The sequence below is a fragment of the Poecilia mexicana genome, unplaced genomic scaffold (genome assembly GCF_051168715.1).
Source record: "Poecilia mexicana isolate PSO_F unplaced genomic scaffold, ASM5116871v1 scaffold_5, whole genome shotgun sequence".
Lineage (NCBI taxonomy): Eukaryota > Metazoa > Chordata > Actinopteri > Cyprinodontiformes > Poeciliidae > Poecilia > Poecilia mexicana.
In genome coordinates this window covers 5,426,679-5,449,835 of record NW_028263374.1, presented here as the reverse complement: position 1 = coordinate 5,449,835, position 23,157 = coordinate 5,426,679, and the positions used below count along the sequence as shown (strand labels likewise).

The following is a 23,157-nucleotide window of genomic DNA, read 5'->3' as shown; positions in this document are numbered from 1 at the left end:
CTATTCTTCATAGCAATAATGGAGGAAGTGAGGGTCTCAATGCAATAAGCACCTCTATAAAAGTCTTTTCAAGGTCTCACCTGCGCACTCCGGGTATCCTGTGGAATAGATGTTTTTTTGTCTTTATGTTTAAGTAAAGGTCATCCAATGCTCACATCTTTGACCTGTTTTGATATTTACAAGTATCCATTTCAGATCAATTATTTTATTATTTCACTTGGTCTTTCCAAAATTTGGGATCATGATCAATACACCCAAACACTAATAGATTGAAACAGACATTTCAGCTGATCCACATTCGTTGTTTAAAACTCTGCTTCACATCACACACAACCACTAAATGAAACCCAGTCCTCAGTCTAAATTATATCATTGGAGCTGTTTACTTATTGAGCTTCTTTTGATTTGAGCTCATTTACCTTTAAGCTACTTTTGATTACAGCGAGGCTATTAAATCAGCAGGTCACTGCCACCTGAAAACGCCATTATTTAAAGAGACAAACAAACCTTATTCATCATCCTGTTTAGGGCTGAAACGATTCCTCGAATGATTCGAGTACCTCGATTACTAAAATTTCTCGAGGAAAATTTACCTGCCTCGAAGCTTCGTTAATTTATGTTTTATTAGTTAGCGCACCGTGTTCCGGCCGGGACTTCATTTGCGTTGCGCGGAGCTCTCACTTCCGCCTGAGTTGTTGACAAAAGCTAAGTCTCAGCGGCATAAAGTCCAATCTTCAAGATTGGCCTGTGGGGATTTTATTGATTGATGATAATGCCCGACTTTTTATCGTTTTTGGGGAACCAATAAGCATCCTTAAAATGACTGGGGGAATGCCTGGAGTACGGCAGCATTTCTCCTCCGGGGCTGCTGGTTGAAAGCGAACGGCGGGAAGAGCGCTGAGGTGAGCGGATAGACTGAACAGGGCGGGCGGCTGAGCAGCTGATGCTTACCGTGTAAATGTAGCTTTACCGACGAACCGCACAATAAATTTCATATCCCGGTCTGAAGAAACGGGTGGCGGAGCGCATCGTACATGGCTGGTAGATGAGTTTCTGAGTGTGACCAGTGAAGGTGTCGTAAATATCCCGTGTTGCTTCCCCCGTGTTCGTCCCCCGGTCTAACGGTTCGTCAGTCCGCTGGTCTATTTCCTCCCCTCCACCCCATCTTACGTTCTTCATTCGCCCTCTCCTCACACTCCAGGCGGCATTTCCCGTATTTTCAAACCCAAAGCGTGACAGGTTAGGTGGCAAGGTGAGTTTAATTAATCTATTAAACTCACTGAAGATGAATACATAAACTAAAAGCTGGATTGTAGACATTTTTATAAGCATATTTGTGAGCCTGCCTCTTTGTTATTAAATTCAATATAATTTCAGATTTTTCTATAACTTTTCTTCTGGTTAACTTAGAAAGTGAGCTATTATTGTTACAGGTTAGTTTTCTAAACTACAAAAAAGCAACTGTTAGGGATGCTCAAATATGAAAAATTGGACTGATATTGATATCTGATAGTAACACCGGTATTATGCCAGATTTACCAATATTTCATTTTATAATTTTTTTTTATCCGATTACTCGATTAATCGTAAGAATAATCGATAGATTACTCGATTACTAAAATATTCGTTTACAACAGCCCTAATCCTGTTGCTATGTTCGTGTATCCGCTGTGTTTTTTGTTTTTTTTTGTTGTTGTGGTATGGATTTATTTCCGAAATTTGTTTAGGTCTAGGTCAGCATCGTTGGTAGGATTTTCACGAAAACACATTTTGCTGGATGATAGATTGTCCAGGAAGTTATTGCGATAAATGATGATATTGTTTTGAGACCATTTTCAGGTAAGTTTTTGAGATGGCATATTACCGTTACAATACAAGATCAATAAACTTAAATGCGAGCATTTGACATTGGAACTGGAGGACATTTTAAATTTATCCAAAATACATCGACAAACACTCAAAGCAACAGCAATAAAATAGATGCAGAATCCTCTGTAAGCAAAATTGTCCTTCAAAAAAAGAAGGCCATTTGAGACCGATGCGCCAGACTGAAGACTTTTATTATCCAGTCTTTGGTAGAAAGGGAGAGAGAGAAAAGGGAAATTGAAATGACAATGATCGAGTTCATTTTTAATTTATTATGCGATTTATTGCTTATTTCTAGATGCCTAACCATCAGGCCATTCAGGAAAATATTTCAATTATAATGAGAAAATTATCTGTTTTATTAATAGTTGTAGTGGTTTTTTTCCGCTCAGCTTTATTAGAGATGATCTGACCAGTTTCAGATGTTTTGCCTGCAGTATTGGCCATTTCTATGTCCAAGAAGTGCAGTCAGAGTATTTTAGCCTTCTGATGTAGTCGACATCAAACTGTGCACATTTGGTTGAATTGCAAATGTCTGATCATCCTTCAGTCAAATTTTTAGTAGTTTGATCCTCTACTCTTTTAATTCTTATCCTGTCTCTAAATGTGTTTCTTTTTTTTCTTTTTCTTTTTTTTACGTTCAGGTGGCCTTGGTTAAAATATATAATGTTAGTTGCCACTCTTCCTATCACTTATCATTACGAGCCATGAGGAAGAAGCAACATTTTTGACGTCTTTCAGCAGAAATGGGACATGCACACCGACGGGTTCTGTGGTAGCTGTATTAATAATAAATTAAACTTTAAATGTTTAACTGCATTCTTTCCTAGCACCGTCCCCAACACACATAACTTGCTTCTGAAAAGGCAAAACTAAAAATGTGAATGAAAAGTATAAAGTTTGAAAACTGTCAGGAGTAAGACTGTCTTGTTGTTCAGTGTGCTCTGGCTCTGCATTGTCCTTTGCCTCTTCCCCTCCAAGCGCAAACGGCTCGATTAGAGGTAGGCTTAATCACTCAGCAGATGGAACAGAGTGCGGTGTCACAAAGACAAAAACAAACCCACACTTGGATTATGGCGCGCGCGTGTCTGCTTGTACACGTGCCTTACGAGTGTGTTTGTGTCCAGTCAGTCTTAGCAGCTCTGATTCAAAGCTTAAACACATTCCCAGGAGACGCAGCGTATTCTCTCAAGAGATTCTAGATTCCCAAGTCTTCTGTTGGTAACCCAACATCTGACCTGACCACTCTCTTTATTTGTGTAAAGTATTGTCGATGCAGTAACATGGCTGTTTAAATGGAAAGCAGAACAATGAAAAGTAGGTTTATGTTGCATCTTGGCACGATGAGCCTGGTGGTATTCATATATTAATGAATATATGAATATCTGTAAATATTGGTCATCGGCTCCAACAACAATATTAATATCGGATTTCAATATCAGCCTGAATCTTCATATTTGCACATCCATAATTGATATCTGGCATAAATATTGCTGTTACGGCTGATAACTGATTTTAACCAATATAATATATGTTATATTTTACTACAACTATTCGATGACTTCACCACCGTGTATCTGCTTCAGTTAAACTCCCCACAGTCCTTTGCTCCCAGTTTTATTTATCAGATCGATACAGATATGTTAAAAAATGACTTTTATCGTCCGATATTGATGTTGGTGACAGTATATCGTTCACACCTGATTCTAATCCTTTTCTTAGGAGTGCACCAATAAATTGCCACTGGTTTTGTTCATTTTGGGAGACTGGCTGATGCGTAAGTGTGAAACTGCCCTTAATTATCTCCTGCCCACTAGATCACCTCTGTACATATGTGGTTCAAAATAGACACTTCATTGTTGCCAGCTTAGCAACTTTGTCACTATATTTAGGGACTTTTCAGACAAAAACAGAATAACATCATTGGCCAAAATCAGAATCGGCAGGTCAGGCTTTGTAAAGATCAGTGATTGGTGATCGGTGCACCCCTACTTTTGTCGCTATGGAGACTGGGAACAAAGCTGATTCTAATTGTTTAAGTGGTCAAGCTATCGGTTCATTTAGGTCAGAGGTCAACATCCTGAGGCTCCAGAGTCTCTGACTCTTTGGAGCTTCAACTGTGGCTTTCTTTAAAATTGATAACTGCTGATTTTTAATTATAAGTCGAGTTACAAATATAGGTTTTAGCAGGGTTTTTTTTTTTTAATTATTATTATTTTCATTTAATTTCCTCTACAGAATTATTCTAAAAGTACCAGAAATAAAATTTTGGATATGTTTTCTGTTATCAGATTGGAAACTTTTCATTTTTTATTTTTCAAAAAAACATATTTTTACACAAAATGTACCCATACTCATCCAAAAGTTTTATGTTTTCTTTATTTAACACTAGGCCTGTCATGATAACAAATTTTGCTGGATGATGTATTGTTCCAGAAGTCATTGCGATAAACGATTGTTTTGAGACGATTTTTAAGTGATTTTTACGGCAATGGCAAAATAATAATGCAAGAGCACATTCTAAAATATCAGTAAATCTTAAACCAAAAAATAAACAAAAAACAAATAAAATGAATTTTGAAGTCTTATAAATAAAATGTTCTTTCAAAAAAAAAAAAAAAAATGCTTGTTGACACCAAAGCACAAACTGAGGACATCCAGTTTTTGGCAAAAAGAGAGAGAAAAAAAGAGATAAATTATGCCAATGGAAATTATTGAGTTTGTTTTAATTTACCATGTGATTAATTGATTCATTGATTATTGTGACAGGCCTATCTTTAGTTCTTCAAAAAAGACAACAAATTTACTAAATCAAAAATTAGAAGTTTTTTTTTTTTAAGACCATGTGACATTTCAGAGGTTGTCTCTTTTTTTTTTTTTTTTTTTTTAATCATCGTGTCTCAACCACTTTCTCTGTAGTAGCTAAGCTGTAGATCAGATGATGGCATATAAAGGACAGTGACGTTCATCCAAGCAGATTTTTAATGCAAGGTGCCAGAAATATCACATTCTGTCAGATATTTAATTCAGTCTGTCCTTTTTGTCGTTACTCTCAGAGGGAAGGAAAGGTGCAGTAGCGCTCCTTACGTCAGTTGATTGGCAGTATGCAGCAACAGCTGGGGGAGGGGCAGCGCTGTTGCTTAATCTGTTAATTTTTAAACTCTTTGTATAGAGAGATGCTTGTAAAATTGGCCCAGTTGGAATGGAAACCAGCTAAAATGCTGTCATTCCTTATGTAACGGGCTGTAAAACGTCCGCACGTGACGAGTAGAATTTTCGGTACGTTTTCTCCTCCTTGGCGTTTCGAAAAAACTGCAAAAATCTCCCATGGCCCGGCGAGAGCCAGCGGGACACGAAAGCCGCTTTTCAGCTGCTGCGCTCTGTTTCCCCTTATAACTCGATTGTGGATTCTGTTTCACCTAGGCTCTGTCAACACATGAAACCGGCCAGTTGAAAGAAAAGAAAAGGAGTAGTACGGGGAGGGGGGAGCGGGGAGCTGGGAGGGGCCGAAGTTGTGAAACTGGCGTCAGACCATCTTTTGAGTGGAATTCTTTGCCGGGGTCAGAGTTCAGGCGCTGCAGTGTTGGCGCTGTGATTGGCTGAGGAAAGGTGAAATGAAAACCACGGTAAACTTTTGACCCTGGCGCAGCAGCACTGCAGGAACGCCCAGGCTCTGCTCCGGCGTGGTGGAACAGAGCCCGCTCTCTTCCTGTGTTTACTCCACCAATCCAACAGGGACGGAGGGGAGAACAGGAGGAAGAGAAAAGGGGGAGGGGAAAAGAGAAAGGCACAAGCGAGGAGAGGAGAAGGGAGGAGAGGAAGGGGGGGCGGGGGGGAAACTACCACAGTAGCTCATCTAAAACGTGTACAAAACAGAATCCTTTTGTTTCTCTGCTCCACAGCTAAAAATATTTTCAGTTTAATTGCAGCGGCTGAAAATGTGTTTGCACCTCCACGAGATTTGTTGGATCACTGCAGCTGCTGTAGTTGCTAAAAGAGGAAGGCTGTATGTTATCAGAGCGGGCAGCTTGGAGGCTGATCAGACCCGGGCTCCTCCGATAAAAGGCCGTTTCCCCATTGATTAATGAACTCATTTCCATAATATTAGCTTTGTGCCGTCACAGCACACTGCATTTTTCTTTTTTTAGTTATTGTTTTGTTTTGGTCTACTTTGGATGGTAGCCTTCACGTCCCCTATACATCCCAGCGTGTCAAGCTTGTGTAAAAGGATTGTTAGAAATTTAGCTTTACAGTTGTGTTGAGTTAGCAAGGTAAACCTGCAGTGTTGTTTGCCCCATTTCGTTCTCTTCTTTTGTTTCTTGTTGTTGATTTTAACGATGGATAGTTGGCAGTGCACATGTGGCACGCTCTTAGACACGCTATGAAGAATCTGCAATGTCTCTGTTTTCGCCTTCGTTTTATTTTCCCTAGGTTTTCCACACCTTGCTGTTTGTGGGAGTGGAAAAAAAAAACAAAAACGGAGAAATGCAAAGCAGGCTGTCAAAGCCTTGTGTGTGTTCAGCAAGGTGGGGAAGGTGCTTTTATTTTTTTTAAGAGGAAGCAAGAGTCTTAGGAAGACGCTTTCTTTACTTTGAAGTACATCTTCTGTCTCGCCACATTTTTCTAGAAATCACTAACAAATTTCCTTCTTATTCATATTGTCTGTAGTTTTTCTACAATTGGCTTTAGTTGTGTTTCTTGGTGGCTAATCGCTCTACACTCCCATCCTCTTCTTACATTCGCGTCACAGGCTTAGCTTTAAGTGAAACTCGATTCCCATAGCTCCCAACGTCTGCAAAAGTCACTCAGCCGTGCCTCTGAATATAGGCTTTTACTTTTACGCAGCTTTTGTAAAGATCTTTTTAAAAAGTTGTCTTTATTTTGTGTAGGGCTGCAGCTAACGATTGTTTTAGTATTCGATTAATCTACCGATTATTCTGACGATTTATCGATTCGTCGGACAGAAAAAATGCCACATTCTGCAGAATTTACATTTAAAGCCTTTTATATAATTTTAGACATACATTAGAAGATGCACATAATTCAATTCCCTTTTTAGATAAAAAAATAAATAAATTTAACTGCCTAAAATGCAATTACATACCATTTCTTTAATAAATCAGTCAGCAGGTGAAGCTAAAACCATGCCACTTGTGGAGTTTTGGCTTAAACATATTTACAGACATATTAAATGCATATTATATATATTTTGAACAGTTTTGGCTTAATTACTGCACTGAATATTTTTTTCAGGAAAAAGCTTTTTTTTTTGTTTGAATACTCTCCTTAGTGATTAATCAGTTACTAAATTACTAGTTGATTATTTTGCTAACCAGTTAATCACGATTAATCCGATTAATTGTTTAAGTGCTAATTTTGTGATACTTCACCACACAGGTGTGTTTTTTTTTCTGTTTCATTTCATGTGTTGTTCAAAATGTAAAGAAGGAGAAATGTTGTTCTATATTCTCAGTCACACCATAAGCAAATAAATGCTCAGATATGCTGACATTTAATCTCTGCTTTGTCTTTGTAAGTGACAGCCTCGGCATTTAGTCACGTCCCTTACTGTCTGAATGATTCATTACCAGAAGAATCCCTAAAATGTAAAGATGATGCGTCAACAATAGATGCTTGATGTGACCATTTGAAAATTACTATAAAAAACAAAACCCAATGTTGGGCGACTAAATGTTTTTCTTCATCATATCATTTAGTTCAGTTTACTGTAGTGACCAATTACTGTTTTTCCATGACAAAGTCTTAAGTCAGAGATTATAAAGGTTAAGAACAAAAACAACTTCATGAGTGGTCTACCTGGAAAATCAGGTGATGAAGCTGACGTCATCCTGATGCATTTCAGAAACTCCTCAAGCCGTCAAGCTTTCTGTGAAACATAAAGCTTTATCTAAAGCAAAAAACATGACATAAAAGTCCCTGGAAAAGCTAGACGTTATGCATTTTATAGTATACTATGCACTTTGACTCATGTTTATTAGTGTTTTTGAGATTTAGTTAAAAATGTTGACACTGTTCCTTTCCTTTCTTTCCTTTGCCCTTTCAGCTTTTTTTTTTTTTTTTTGCCATTTAATAGTTTTTCCATTTACTCAGATTTGTCATGCAAACATTTAGACTCTCCAACAAAGCAACATTTGTAATTTCTCTCTGGTTTTTCTGTGGTTATTAAAAGTAGGATCGGCAGGAAAAACAACCTAATCTGCTGCCACAACAGGTACGGCTTCTGCAGTATCTTGGCTTGCAATTATATGTCGTTCTGCAGTTGTGGCTGACTTTGACTAAAATAGTTGTTGGTATATGTCAATTACATTTTAGATCTCATTGAGCTTGAAATCACTCTGCATTCATTAATCTTAAAAGAACAAACATTTGTTTCCCAAGTTTAAATATACTTTCTCTTAATTATATATTTTAAAGAGCAGAGAGCTTCTTTTTTTTGCCTCAGATATGTTAATATGTATGTATTGAACAACACAGTCATACATAAACTTGTCAACAACAACATTTAGATGTTACTCTTGTCTTATTTGTTTAATTAGTGGTCGGGTTTTCTTCTGATATAATCTTCATCTGAAACATTCAGAATAATATTTGGTCAGGTTCATATGGCTACAAAAAATGTGCTGTAAACTTCATCTCACTTCCACAGAGGATCTTTGCCAGTCTAACAGCGCGCTAACGCTAGCTTGTTTCCTTGCCATATCTGTGTAACTCTGCTGATTCATTTGATGTTTTCCTGAGGTTGAGGTGAATTTAAGGTGACCGAAGACACGGGCAGACATTTCTACTGGTTAATTAAATTATAGAAAATTGGTTTCCATCTGTGACTTTCCTGTTACTGACCTACACTAACCCTAACCCTAACCATAGCCCTTTCCCCAAAATTGTTTTTTTTTTTTTGTTTTTTTTTTTAGATAAAACCCACATCTGTGAGCTCTCATCCTCATATTAACAAATTCCGCATTGTTCGGAGTTTTGCAGCAGACACTGTGTCTTCTCCAGTTTGCAGCTGGTTGGATGCATATCATCCACTGACAAGGACCCAATTCCTTTCAGACACACAGAGGGGAGGAAAAAAAAAACTCTGACAAGGCCATATAATTCACTCCTCTGTCTTGTTGCAATGCAATTCAGTGATTTATCAGGATAAAGTATAATATTAGCCAAATGAGCTAACTTGATAAAATAATGACCTTCCTTGTCTAGCAGTGCACTTTTGTTGGACATGACTTGTAACCAAAAAAAAACCAGTGAGGCTTATTGCTGCCCAGCAGCAAGCAGATGTACTCAACAATCAATCAGCTTCTCAGCAGTGAGCAATAAACAGCATTTTCTATTTTATTCATAACAAAACATAAAATTACCCTTCACAAAGTTTTTTTTTACATGACGTTTTGCTTTATAACTTCTTAAACATTCACTTCTATTGTAAACTAGCAACAGAATTACTATTACAAAGTAACTATATTGACAATGAGGAAGTTCAACTGTGCTAAGAATTTAATATCTAGACTCCAAAATATCAAGGGGATGTATAAACCCTCGTCCTCAGTAGCACTGTAAGGTAAATGACATCTGTAATTGTTTTGAAGCAAGCGTTCCTCATAGTTTTTGAAGCTGCTCCTCCAAGACAAGTCAGATTCAGGCTCCGGTAATGCTGTGGAAAAATTCATTTTTACCACATCTGCCATCTTTGACTTGTTCTTCCCGTTTGTGGCGCATGTCCTACCTATCCTCCGCCTCGTCCTCCTCCTCCTCTTGCATCAGTTATTCTCCAACAAAAGATACACATCACTAGAGGAAAACCCCATGAGCAGACATAATTTTGTGCGTCGTATTTCTAAATCGGTGTAGTCATTTTTCTACCAGTGGCAGGACGCGGAAACTGAAGAGTTTCAGTTGAATCTGCGAAACTGCATCTTATCGCGGTTGCGCTGCTGATGCACGCTCATCTTGCACGTGTGTGTGTATAAATGAACATCCCCAGTGAATACCCATAACATTCCAGAAGCATGTGGAACACAGAATGTGGCAAAAATAATTATACTAATAGGACCAGACCTTGAACATTAATCCGTCCTTGTGCTTAACAAACACAACAATGTGGACCACTAAAGCTACAGCAGATTCAGAGTGGTTGTCCGTTGTGGTGGTCGACTTATAAATTAAAGATTTAAGACAACAGCAGACTGTATAACAACACAACTGAGATTAATTTAGATCACTTCTATGTGAATGATTCAGATAGCCGCATAAGATTCAGTGGGAAAGCTATTATCATCTTGCCTATTACTCAGAATTGCTTCTTGTAAAATTTAAAATTCAAGTCCATTTTAAATTAGCCATGTTTATTCCTTCATTAGTTCATGAACATAAAACCATTTACTTTCTCCTTATTTGTTAAAACTGGATCCGCTTTTGTTCCCGTTAGAGAACGTTCAGTCATTCTCAAAGTCTGAAGCACCGTTCTGCTTTTAGTCCGTAACAGTCCTGCATATTGGTCCCTATTTATTGTACGAGTAGTAAAATTAAAGATGATAGCCGTGCAAATATAACTCCAACAAGTCGGGCCGACCAACGGAAACTCAACGTTGCTGTTTGGCTTCAGCAGAACCTGGAATCAAAGTAAAAATGTCGCTGCTAGCCAAGGTGGAGGCTGGGGGTTTGTGGAGGCCCTTTGTTCAGAGTCTGGATGGTTTTATGTTCCGCAGAAGGTGGAGAAGTTCTTTGAAGAAAAGAGGAAGTCATTCTTTTCTTTTGTTGGGTTTTTGCACTTGATCTCTCAGACTCCAGTTAGCGCCTTTTTTGTTGTTGTTGCTTTATTACCTTGTCTGGGTTCTCCCTGTGTGTGGTGGTGGTTGTGGTAAATACATGATACTAGACTATTAAAGTAGGCCAGATGGCTTATAATTTAGTATGGGCTGCTAATATACCGTTGTTTTGGGGTATAATTTTTAAAAGAAAGATCTTAATACGTAAGCCGAACGTTCATTCTTGAGGGGATTGAGTTGTATATATGTGTTCCCCAGTTTGTGTGATCTTTGTTTTGGGTGGGCCAGTGTTTATTGTTGGGCCTGCCACTCTTTGTCCTGGGGAAGCTCAGATTGCAGGCTTTATTTGAGGCTCTTCAGGAATGTCCTTCTTTCTATTCTCGTCCTGACTGACTCAAACTCTTGCTGCTCTGGCCTTTGGCCAAATGACTAAAAATCAAATTGGACCATTTTGTAACAATATCTTGACGTGCAGCATCTGAATTTTTTTCATCCTTGTCAGGCTAAGAGAAATACCGATGCCGTGTAGACCTTAAAAACAGCAAGTTTGCGACTGTATGTTAACCTGCTAGCTGTCAAGCTGGGCCAAAAATACTGGCTAGCTAATACATTTGGCTGATTGCCATTTGTTGAATTGCAAATATTTTAGCACCCAAATGATGTCTAGTGGTTTACCAATCTGCTTGCTGCTCAGAAAATAATGAGCTCCAGGTGAGTCAGTAATGCTCTCGGCATGCAGCCCCTTTGAAACCAGCCAAGGCACCAAACGGCATTGGTCTGTCTCTACACTTGGATATTTGAAACCAATTAAAAAACAAGTACAAAAGTTGTAAGACTTGGTTTACAATTTGACCACCCAGTCAGTGTAGTAATGGAAAACCAAGGCACAAAATCTTTTGGAAGAAGTGTTGAACCAAAAAAGCAACCACGAGCCAAGAAAAAAGACGAAACCTCTTGTCAAAGAAAGCTCCCGTATGAAGTTGTATCAAAATACATGTAAATAAAAACGGTTACCTGGATGGAATTGGAAACACTAAGTTGCATGGTCAATAAAGGGTTTAAATAGGAGTATTTAATATATTTTCTCAGTTGTTAGAGCCATCTCTCTGTTGTAACAAGCTAACTCTGACGGCTAAGCCTAGAAAACGTACAGCACAACTTGCTTGGCATGGCACCAATCTGCTGTGATCTAAATGCACATGTTAGCGTAATGTAGCAGAGCTCATATGCAAAATTCTTAGAATCGATTTTTACTGTCACAGATTCCACTGAAGTGATGAAAAACCAGTCGGTACCTGCTAAATTCAAGTTTTCCTTATTTTTTTTCACTGCGTATAGTGTAGACTAGACAAATCCCAGGTGTCACCTTCACTATGTTCTTTAGAGTTTTAACTTTTAGTTTAGTGTACCGAGTTCACTTTTACTTTGAAATCTGACCTATTCCAGCTTTGACCAATTCTGACTTATTTTTCCAAGGTGTGTAACACAAATTAAGCTTCACAAGCACTTTTGATGGAGGCACTAGTTTTTAAATTTAGCAGAAATTTACAAAATGTTTCCAATTTTTCCATCAAAACATTTATCCATATATCTTTATTATAATTTTTATTAATCTAAAATGTTTATAGACTAAAAAGAGCAACGCTTTTTGTCAGATTTCTCAGTGTCAATCACAAATGATGGCTGATCAGAGGAAGATTGGTCGGACCGGTTTTACCGGTGTTGATGAACTTTGCTGCCGGTTCTGTTGGTGTGCACAGTTGTCCACTGTTTTGCTGAGTCATCGTACTGTAAATCGTCCCACTCAGAAAACTGCTGCTTCCTCAAGCCTCGAAGGAAAAAAAAACAAAACAGTGTTATGACCTACAAGTAGCTACATTTTACTGAAATGACACACTGCGATATTTATGTATTTATGTGGGAAATAATCTGAAGCTTCTTTGGTCAGAAATGAAACCGTCTGATTCGATGTTTTTGGAGCGGTATCAAGCAGCAAAGACACAGATCACCTGTTGGAGAAGTCCAATCTAAAAAGGATTGCTTTGTTGCTCGGTATGCATGAATTATGACGCAAATTTAAACATTTTCATGTTTTGCTCTCTAAATGAGAGGACCCGATATTCCAAACGGCTGTTTTTGTACAAGACGTAATAATCTACAGTAGGATGAGATTCTATCAGTAAATTAAATGTTTTTCACGTTCTGTGGTATTTCAATATAGCAGCTTCAGTTTCCTTATTAAGGTGGTTTTCTTGAATAGCATTGAGCCCAGTGCAGTGTCTCCTTTCTCTGCCCCTCCCCCTACCTGTCTCTCCCTCCTCCCTCCTGTCTTTTTTTTTTTTCTAATTCTAACCAGTCAGCTTGACTCCTCCTCTCCCTCCTGCGCTGCATAATCACACAGTGCTTAAACCTCCTGGTCTGAATTACACTTTAGTTCTAGAGCTTACTAATGCATGTTGACTGCGTGTCTCTGCCAGGACACTAAAATAACATCACTGATCAAAATAAGTAATAATGTCGAACCAAATAGTCTTTGGACAGATGATAGAAAGGGAGTGGAAAAAGGGGGAGTGTGATGCTTTTTCTGTGTTTTTTTTTTTTTTTTTAATTATTCAACAGCAGCATTAGCTCGGTTGCAGTCTTGTGTTTAGGGTTGATGTGATCAGTGGTCTGTGGTTGGTCGGGGGGGGAATCACACTTAGACACACACACACACACACTGAGGGTGGGAGCAGCTTGTAATTCACACTCCATCTGGCTACGATGGCTGCGAGGTGAATATCGAGGCTAAAACCAAATGGTTACGTCACAAGGATTTTTTTTCCTCTCTATTTGGTTCCTACTGTAATTTATATATAGCTGCTACTTTGGTAGGAAAGTTAAAAGGTCATTGTCTTATTTTTGAACTTGCATTGTTAAAGTGACTATTGTAGGTATATTTTTAGAGCTCTGCCTGCAGGTCAAAATTATTCAAGTTCATGATGAAACCCAACTATTCTGGTTTCACCTAAGGTTTAAAACAACAACCCAAAGCGAAGATGTATATTGTGGATTTTGCGTGCCATTTTATGATCTTTGTTCTTTAGAAAAAAGCTTGAACCTACTGATCTAAGCTAATGCAGATTTTGTCTCGATAAATATAATTTGAAAACAGAATTGAACATATTTTCCTAGGCGTCCTTCGGTAAGCAGTCATTAATTATTTAGATTTGGAGCAGAGGGGATGCCATTCCATTTGTGGGAAAGAGCGGTCGCTGATTAAACCGGGTTTGACTTTGGTAGAACAGACAAAAGATGAGTGTTGACATTTTTAAAGTAAGTTAATTCCACTCAATTCAAAAATACTTCATTCAATCCCAAAGAGAGAGTAAATAATTGAGCGTAGTTGATAAATGTAGCATTCGATATTAGCAGCCTTTGTACTTTGCAGCACTAGATTTGCGAGAACAAAAATGCTCTCTTTGTGTATTGTAGAGAACTATAAAGCTTTACCTTAACTCCAGAATGTTCCTTAACAGGTTGAAAGGTCAAACGGATAATACAGAGCAACTTTAACCTCATCTTCCTTCCTGTTTACATCTAGATACAGATATATATTGAGTCTTCTTCCCTCATTTAACTGTGTGAAGTGGAGAATTGACTGACTGGGAGAGAAAATCTTTTTTTTTTTTTATCTTCCAATGGATCGTAATAGATAAGGTCTGATTATGTTGATAACTGACCAGTTCTGGTCACTAGCTGATTTCCTGGCGCATCTATAATCGAGTGACACCAGTTTGGGATGCACATTTTATGCCAGCACTTGCAGCACTTGGCTTTCAACTTTAAAGAGCAACTAAACCCCAAATCAACTTTTTTCCACAGATAAACTGTGTGAATTGGTCCTTGCGGGCGCTATCTTTACTTTTTCTATGCAAATTTTTGCGTAAGCTTGTTTAATTCTGCAATATTTGATCTAAAATTGTCTTAGTGCTGCCCTCCTCAGGTTCAAGGGTGACTACTGCGGTTGAACTTTCCTATCCCATACAAACGCTACAGCTTAGTCGATGTCAGCGTTGAGACTAGCTACCGTGCGTAGGAAGCAGAAGGTGCTCACGGCAGCATTCGCTTCTCGCTCAGTCAGGACCGTACCTGCAGAGCAGTTGGTGAACGTTTTTCTCCAACAACAGAGAAGAAAGATGCTAGATTTGTCGCTGGTTGCTTATTTTGGGGGAAGAAAAATAGCTAGAGGGGTTTGAAAAGTACTGCAGGGTCTAAGTTGGCAACAGTGGTGTCCCTCGTCTTGACCACAACCTTCTCCTCTCGTCCCCACATTTGGCGGGTAATGTTCTGTGGCCCCGCCCACTTTGGGATTTTTCAAAAAACTGTATGCTTACACTTTTACTATGAGATTAGTTACACTTCAAGTCTCTTATAAAATAAAATATTTCATTTGTTATAGTACTTTTTAATGTTCTAACTTTGTTATAGATTCAAAAATTTCCAGAGAAAGTCTAATGTTGATGTTTTGATAATCATCAAAGCAGATAACTATCAGAAATTTTTGGCAGCTAAATCTTAAAAGTAGTTTTGTTTTTTTGTTAAACTGATGAGGGCCAGTCATCAGCCAATAGGAATCACAATGCATTGTGAAAGTATGAACATTTACAAATAGTCATTAGTGACGCTACAGCCGCACGTTTCAGTTTGTTTCATTGGGATAGACTTGCACAAACTTGCACCTAATTAACAAATGGAAGCAAAACAAATTTTTGTAAATGATTTAAAAATAAAAATATCTGTGTAGCCTCACTTTGATGCACCTTAATAAAATTCACCTTAACTAAATGCATTTTGGCTCTCGGCACCTAACTAGTAAGTAAGAATGTATCCGTATGCAATTTAACCCCACAGGCAAAATATTGCAACTATTTAAATGCACTAAAGTTTATGGTTTCTTTACAGGACAGCATGTGTGAGAACTGTAGGGGTTTAGATCCGTTTTCAATGCACTTTACATTAGGCAGGAGTATTGGTCAGGAATGGCTGGGAAGCAGACTGATAAAGAGAATATGTAAATGGGGTGGATGGGTGGCAGCATTTCCAGGAAAGGGAAGTGATGACGCTGTGGAACACACTGAGGGGAGAACGCAAACAGGATGCTATCTGCTGCGACTTCCTGTGCAATTTTAGAAATGAGCGCTTTCCCATGAATCTCTGAATGGATAAATAAATGAGGAGCTGCAGCCCTGCTGACGTGCTGAGGCACCCAGGCCTTCGCATAGCGCCACAGTTCATGACTTTAATCTGTTCTTCTGTTCTCAGGAGATGTTGAGAAGTGACGCAGGCCCTGAGTGGAGTTTGACTGGGGCTCATTCTGCCTGAGGTGAGCCTGTAGTCAGTACTGAACCGAGCAAATCACCCACCTCTGATCTCAGCCCCTGGTGGGGCAATCCATGAGAGTTTCAAAACATTTTGATCATCCACTCGTTATCTGCAGCAGATTTGTGTTTACCTGAAACTTGTCATGCAGCAGATTTTATTCTCGTTAGGTTAAAAACAAAACAAAAAAAAGTTGCTGCCATCTTATTAAGTCTGTTTAGACCTAGTTGAAGTTTTTTCGTGCGCCGTCTCTCTTTCTCTCGAGGCTGCAAATTGATCTATTTTCTCGTCAAACGATCTCCTAAACAAGATCCCGTGACTGAACTTGTTTCATAAACCTGACCCTGTTTTCAAAGTCCGCTTCCTTATAGCGCCGCTCCGGAACGCTCGCCATCAAAGCCTGAACGCGTGAGCCTGACCGAGGGCTGTTGTCATCTCTTTCTGCCGCTGCAGAGGTGAAACCAGGAAGAGAGAAGATCGGCGGGTTGAGAGGGGTTGAGGGGCGGAAAGCAGGGCAGCCGAGAGTCGCAGACAAAAACACGACAAGCACTTTTGGAGAGAAAGAGAGAGAGGTGGGGGGCGCTGAAAGGTAGACGAGACGTGCAGCAGGAGATGCAGATTTATGACGGGGAACACACGTCTGACAGACTTGGTGTAGTTGTTGTATTTGGAGCACTGGTAGGTGACTGGGCGGCATGTCCTAGCCTGCAAATGCAGAGCTGGCGTTGCATAATAGTTCCTAACCATCCTACAGTATTCCTCTCCGGAATGAGCTCACTCAGTGTGGACGGAAAGAAATCCACCTTTGGAAGGTTTTCTTTCTTTTTTTTTTTTTTTATGTCGAATGATCCGTTTGTAAAGTGACACGCAACAACCCTGCACTGAAAAAACACAGAATCTTGCAGAGTATTTTTGTTTACTTTCTATAAGAAACATATAGGAGCTTGGTTTAACTCAAGTGAAACAATCAAGATTAAGGAATACTTGACTGAAAACAAGCTCTTATATCCTGCCGAAAAGTTACTTGCGAGTTTAGCTCTGTTTCATAACACATTTGCACAAGAAACTCCATCAAAATCCTTGGTAAGATTCAGTGTTTGTGCAGTGCGTGCGCTGTTCTGGGTGGGAATCGGAAAGAGCGGTGACCTTAGTAACTGGCTACAGGGGTTTCCTCTAATGTGAACTCTGTGGGGTCAGACGCAGGGCAATGCCAGAGCAAGAAAACAAGGGCAGGGTCCTGAAACAGGGAGGGGTTGAGAGGGAAGTTAAAATTATTGGAGGAAAAGTAGAAGCAGACTGCAGGGATAATTTTCTTGTTAGTAACTGGAGTGTCTCTCTGGGTACTTTCAAGTCTTCACATCTTGTTCACTGCTCAGGAAGTTGGACAAAGAAAGCTAGCTGGTGAATATGTGTGTGTTGCTGCCCGTCTCTTCTTCTTCCTTTTTTTTCTTGTTTTGTTTTCTCTGCCCCCTCATAGTGCAGCGACATGTCTGAGCATGCGAGTGTGGTTGGTGTGAGCAGTGTGTGCGTACGTGTGCCTCCGCCGCCGCCGCTGTTGCTAACAGAGGTAACGGGTAGGCTGGCTGAACGCAGGATGACCCATCTCCCCCGAGGCTTCAAATCACTACATCATCATCAGTCCCTCCGCGCAGTGGAACAGATGAGATTTCACTCCCATCAAACATGGAAGCACAGAGTGAGAGGCTGCTCTGCTAAACGGATGGTCTGTCTGGATAACACCGTAGAAAACTGCAATCTAATGTTCCCACGAAAAGTCAGCTGATCGATAGGCGATGTGTTCAGAAATAAAACCACATCCAAGTAATCTCATGCAGTTCACGGCGATTGGGCGGCACCGCACGTGAAACAAACATGTCGGCCCGCTTGGTTTGTGTTTTCATTGATCACGTTGCCTGGTTTGTGTGCGTTCCAGGTGCTGATATGTGCTGAAGATGAGTGGCGTAGGAGACAACTCGTTAGAGCCGCTGTGCTCCGACCGCAAACGCAAGCTGTCCAGCTGCGACACGCCGGGTCTGGGGTGAGTGCGAGATCCCCGGCGTCGCAACGGCTTCAAACGTCCGCCGCTCTCGGAACGTCCTCACGCCCCCACCCCGCGTGAAGGCGAGGTTGCCATGGAAATGTGTCTAAACCTCCCTTCCCCTCCCCGGCAGGTGTGACAAGCGTCGGAGGGAGCAGGAGAGCAAATACATCGAAGAGCTGGCGGAGCTCATCTCCGCCAACCTCTCCAACATCGACAGCTTCAACGTCAAGCCTGACAAATGTGCCATTCTCAAGGAGACCGTGAGGCAGATCAGGCAAATAAAAGAGCAAGGTACAGACGCCTCTGCACAAATTAGTCGCATATACACATGAAAAAAGTATGACTTGTTTTTATTCCCCCCCCCCTTTAAAATGTTGTTTTTATTTTGTATTATTTCAAGGGAGAACAGTGTATTTAGGCAAATCAAGTTTATTTGTATCACGTATTTCAGTAACAATGTACGTCAAAGTGCTTTAGTTTAGACCTTAAAGACATAAGACAGTGACCAATTAGGAAACAGGTAATAAACGTTACATTTTGTCAATTGCCACCATCAAAATCATCAAGTGAATACACATGAAGTGTGTTAATGTGCCTAGTCAAAGGCAATTTGAAACAGGTGTGTTTTTAGCCTTGATTTAAAGGAACTCAGTGTTTCAGCGTCCTTACAGTTTTCTGGCAGTTTGTTCACAATAAAAAATGTGCAGCAGTGCACCGATTTCCTTTGTTTTGGGCGATCGACTGATACTGGATAAGCCGATCTTATCCATTTTCAGTTAGATAGGGTCACTGCAATGTTACAGATTTAGCAGCTTTGCCATTATATTTGGACCAAAAGAATCGGTATTGGCAGATGAGACTTTTTAAAGATTAGGGATTGGTCAGGAAACTGCAATCGGTGTACTACTAAAAATATGAGAAAAAATCAATAAAAATCAAAGCTAGCAGTATATTATAAAAACAATAAAACAAAGTCTTCGGCTGCCTCGTTCCAGGATCTAAATGGTCTAACTAAGCGTGTTGTGCAGTTGGTCTCCTCTGGTTTCAAGTCGGGTCTGAGGAATTTAACAGCCGTCTCCAGTGAGTCTCCCTGAGGGAAAAAGGTTGATTTGTAAACAGTGGATAAAGTTAGGCTTAAGGACAGATGACGCCGGTGATGAAGTGCGGTGCGAGGCTGATGGCCGGGGCACTTCACGGCAGCGTCCAGTCAGGCTGTTTGTGTTGCCTGGGGTAAATGAACACCAGTAATTGAAACCAGTCCTTGGTGGTCATGGCTCGAGGCTGTTGTTGGTGACAGCGTGCGTCTGGTAGTGCCAAACTGTGCCTCTCGCCTTAAAACCAATGACAGCAGAGACGCCAATATGTTGTTTTTAACCCAAATGTTATTTTGCGATTGTTTTCACTTTAGGAATTAGAAACGAACTTTTGCCGCTCGTTTCCTCATCTCTGGTTTTTGTTTAACTTTGACCCGGTGATCTTAATTTTTCTTAAGATACATACTAGAAGAAGCCATAAGGACAGCATTCAAAGTATTCTCGAGCTCTCCTGCCATCATTAGTTATTTATGTTGGCGACCAGAGGCCACGTCACAGGACTGTACTGCGAGCATTGCTGATGCATCATTCTCAGTATTTGTTCTCTCAAGAATGTGGAGCCTTACTTCTACTTCAGGATTTCCAAAAATCCAGCATTTTGCACAGCAGACAGTCTGGAACCTCCAAAGGATTAAATTGAGCAACTTTGCAGCACTCTGTACTCCTTAATACAGCCTGATGAAGATGTCTCAACAGATCGCAGAAAATTCAGAAGCTTTCTGCATCTTTCCTCTTGTTTCATTCTTATGCAGAAATGCTAAGATTACCTCGCTTCCAACCACAGGGTCAGCACACTGCATGGATTGCATGTGCATCCTCGAAGGGCTTAGTGTGGTGTGTCCACTGATGTGAACAATGATTTTTATTTATTTATATATTTACTTTTTTTGAGAGAGAGTTACCCCTAAAAAAGAGTGTTGACCAGTATTTTCCTTGTTACTGGTCAAGGAAAATAAAGCTTTTCTCTGCAGTTCTAGTTAACCGAGGCCAATATGAGATTCTCAACAAATGTAATTTCTCTTGTATATAACAAACAGCTTTTTATTTGTTTTGAGACAGACCTTTCAGCCCGCTGGCCAGCAGTGTGCAGTAACAAGTGAGGGAGGGGCAGCCAGAAAAACAGAAGTTCCTCCAATACTTTTTCTGGCACCTTAAACATAGGAACAGCATGACTGTGGTATAGAAATCGAATCGGTTTGAAACCTCAGCTTACGCTGATGCAGTCACTGACCCGATCTTGATTTCTTCTCTGAATTCATTAAGTCGTTATTGACAGACAAGTTTTTCCTTTTATACGTGTTACCTTGATCATCCGTGGAGGTAAAGGCGAGCAGACGCATCCGGGTCAGTTTGTTGTGCAACCAGGTTGCCATAGTGACAGAATAAAGCAGGATGACATTTCTCCCTTTTTCTTTCAAATGTTTTTTTTTTTTTTATTATTATTGACTGTTCAACACACCTGTGCTCACATCCTAGCACTTTGGAAGGTCTACAAATATATATATATATATATATATATATATATATATATATATATATATATATTTTTTTTTTTTTTGTATGCACACACAGTGTTGTTCTGCTTCATATCTACTGTAGAGTCATGCTCTACAGATGACCCTGCTATATGGGGTGGTATCTATTAAAGACTCAAGCATGTGGTGATTTTAAAAATAGAAAGGCATGCAGGCTGACCACAGAGGACTTGTGCTTCCCTCTAGTGGCCACTTTTGGGATTTTATAAAATGAGGAAAGTAGTTCCCACCATTCCATTCAAGTTGAATAATATAAATTATTAGGGACATCGTACCTTTACCATTCTCTTTGTGCGTCTCCTGTCTCTCTAGGAAAGAGCTCTTGCAATGACGACGACGTGCAGAAAGCAGACGTGTCCTCTACTGGTCAGGGGGTCATTGACAAGGACCATCTGGGGCCCCTGCTCCTGCAGGTCAGTTGACGCTGATAATCTCTTCCCCCCGAGGCAGCAGGCCGGCTCGCTGATCCCCACTCAACACGTTTTAAAATAAGTTGCGGTCATTGAGAATAAATATTTTCGTTGTCGCTGCTCTCAGGCGCTGGACGGCTTTCTGTTTGTGGTCAACCGAGAGGGCAGCATCGTGTTCGTGTCCGACAACGTGACGCAATACCTGCAGTACAAGCAGGAGGAGCTGATCAACACCAGCGTGTACAACATCATCCACGATGAGGACAGGGACGAGTTTCGCCGGAATCTGCCCAAGTCTAGCGGTGAGGCTCCTACCGACACGAAGACGCTGGATGCAGGATGTTGCCTGATCACTGTCGCTCACCCGTTTTACCCTGCTGCCTCTTTCTCTCTCTTCAAAGCACCAAACGGGACACCTTGGGGTGGAGATGTGCCCCAACAGAAAAGCCGGACCTTTAGCTGTCGTATGCTGGTGAACCTGGTTTATGGTCAGAGTCATGGGTTGCCTGAAGAGAGGCCAGGTGGCCAGCGTTACGAGACGATGCAGTGTTTTGCTCTCACTCAGCCGCGAGCCATGATGGAGGAGGGAGATGGTAATTATTGTTCCCAGCTTTGAATGTCTAAGGGTTCATAATCATTGCAGGGTTTCCTCTAGGATTTCTTTTTTAAACCGTGGTGGTGGGCTGTCTGAACTCTTAACACCACTCTGTGGACAATTCAAATTTCCTTTAAGACAAAAAGAGAAATCTTCTCATTAAACTTGCTCTTGTTCGTAGCTCTTTTTTTTGTTTGTTTAAATAAGCCAATTTTTTTGACTTGCGTATTTTGTTGCTGTGTTTGTCATTTATTTTTTTGGTTTGTTTTATCAAAACAGGTCTCACTTGCAAAGGAGAGCTTGGATTTCAATGAGACAACCTGTATAAATAATAAGAGAAATAAAAAATAATAATAAAATTAAGCCTTGAAATCGTATTTCAAATATTATGTCAGATAAAGGCTAAACAGTATTAACTAACTATATTATAGGTGTTCAGATGTGTAACAGATGTTGACATTAGGGTTGTTTTCAAAGGCTTGGACTAAAAATCTTCTCTGGGTATCTTTCTTTCACCTTTTCTCTCCATCTCTTGTCTCTATTCTTCCTTCACTCCAGAGAACAGCGCTTTGCACAGTAACCAGCTTCAAAATTAACATTTCACGATATTTAAATTAATTTTAAATCTGCAAATACAGACTATAAATATGTTTATATGCAGCTCTGGAAAAAATGAAGAGCTCACTGCACTGAACCCCTTTGAAAACCTGATTTCTGAACTCCTCCTGAGTTGAACGTTTCAAATACTAATACGACGATTCTAATGTTTCAATTTAAAACATTAGCATTGTCGTTTCTAAATGAATATGAACTTGTTTTCTTTGAATTATTTGAGGTCTGAAAGCATTACATCTTTATCGTTATTTTGACCATTTCTCATTTTCTGGAAATAAATACTAAATCTTTGCTTGGAATTTTGGAGGCATGTTGTCAGTAGTTCATAGAGTAAAAGAACAATTTTGGTTTTACTCAAACATTTACCTATAAAAAGAAAAATCATAGAAACTGATCAGTTTAAGATGGTCTCTTAAATTGTTCTAGAGCTGTATATCTCATCTGCTTCACATTGTTTTAACACGTATTAAAAAAATAAAACGTCCTCCTTAATGTGTCTGGGCTTTTATTTTGCCGTTGCAGTACGCCACGATCAATTACATGTAGATTATTTAGATCCATATATTTTTGTTCAATTACTGAATTTTGGGGTTGTTCTTTTCAGTGCTCTTGTTTTTGCAGAATCTAAATTGTGTCACATCCTGGAGTTATCATCGAACCTTGAGCTGCAGTTCAGTCCGACCGGGTCTAACCCTGCTTGCCTCTTTCCTCAGATTTGCAGTCATGTATGATCTGCGTAGCGCGGCGAATCACGGCTGTCGAGAGGACGGAGAGGTTCAGCACTCGCCATGAGCTCTCTGGTAAGCGTGCGCTGCATTGCGTCAAGCACATGCGCGCGTCTGCTGAAAGTC

General features: G+C 40.0%; 1 protein-coding gene across 3 annotated transcripts in view; it reads left to right on the top strand.

Moving 5' to 3' along the window:
• LOC106924911 (nuclear receptor coactivator 3-like) overlaps window positions 1–23,157 on the top strand; it is a 48,276-nt gene that overhangs the window by 11,857 nt on the left and 13,262 nt on the right. For 2 of the 3 annotated variants that reach the window (XM_014998868.2, XM_088005400.1), the window contains exons 2-8: window positions 15,960–16,020; window positions 17,950–18,054; window positions 18,188–18,348; window positions 20,999–21,099; window positions 21,224–21,398; window positions 21,498–21,689; window positions 23,020–23,106. In XM_014998868.2, coding sequence (XP_014854354.2) covers window positions 17,969–18,054; window positions 18,188–18,348; window positions 20,999–21,099; window positions 21,224–21,398; window positions 21,498–21,689; window positions 23,020–23,106 — 802 coding nt within the window. In that variant the 5' untranslated portion in view covers window positions 15,960–16,020; window positions 17,950–17,968. The remainder of the gene's footprint in view (window positions 1–15,959; window positions 16,021–17,949; window positions 18,055–18,187; window positions 18,349–20,998; window positions 21,100–21,223; window positions 21,399–21,497; window positions 21,690–23,019; window positions 23,107–23,157) is intronic. The other variant, XM_088005401.1, reaches the window with a different exon arrangement.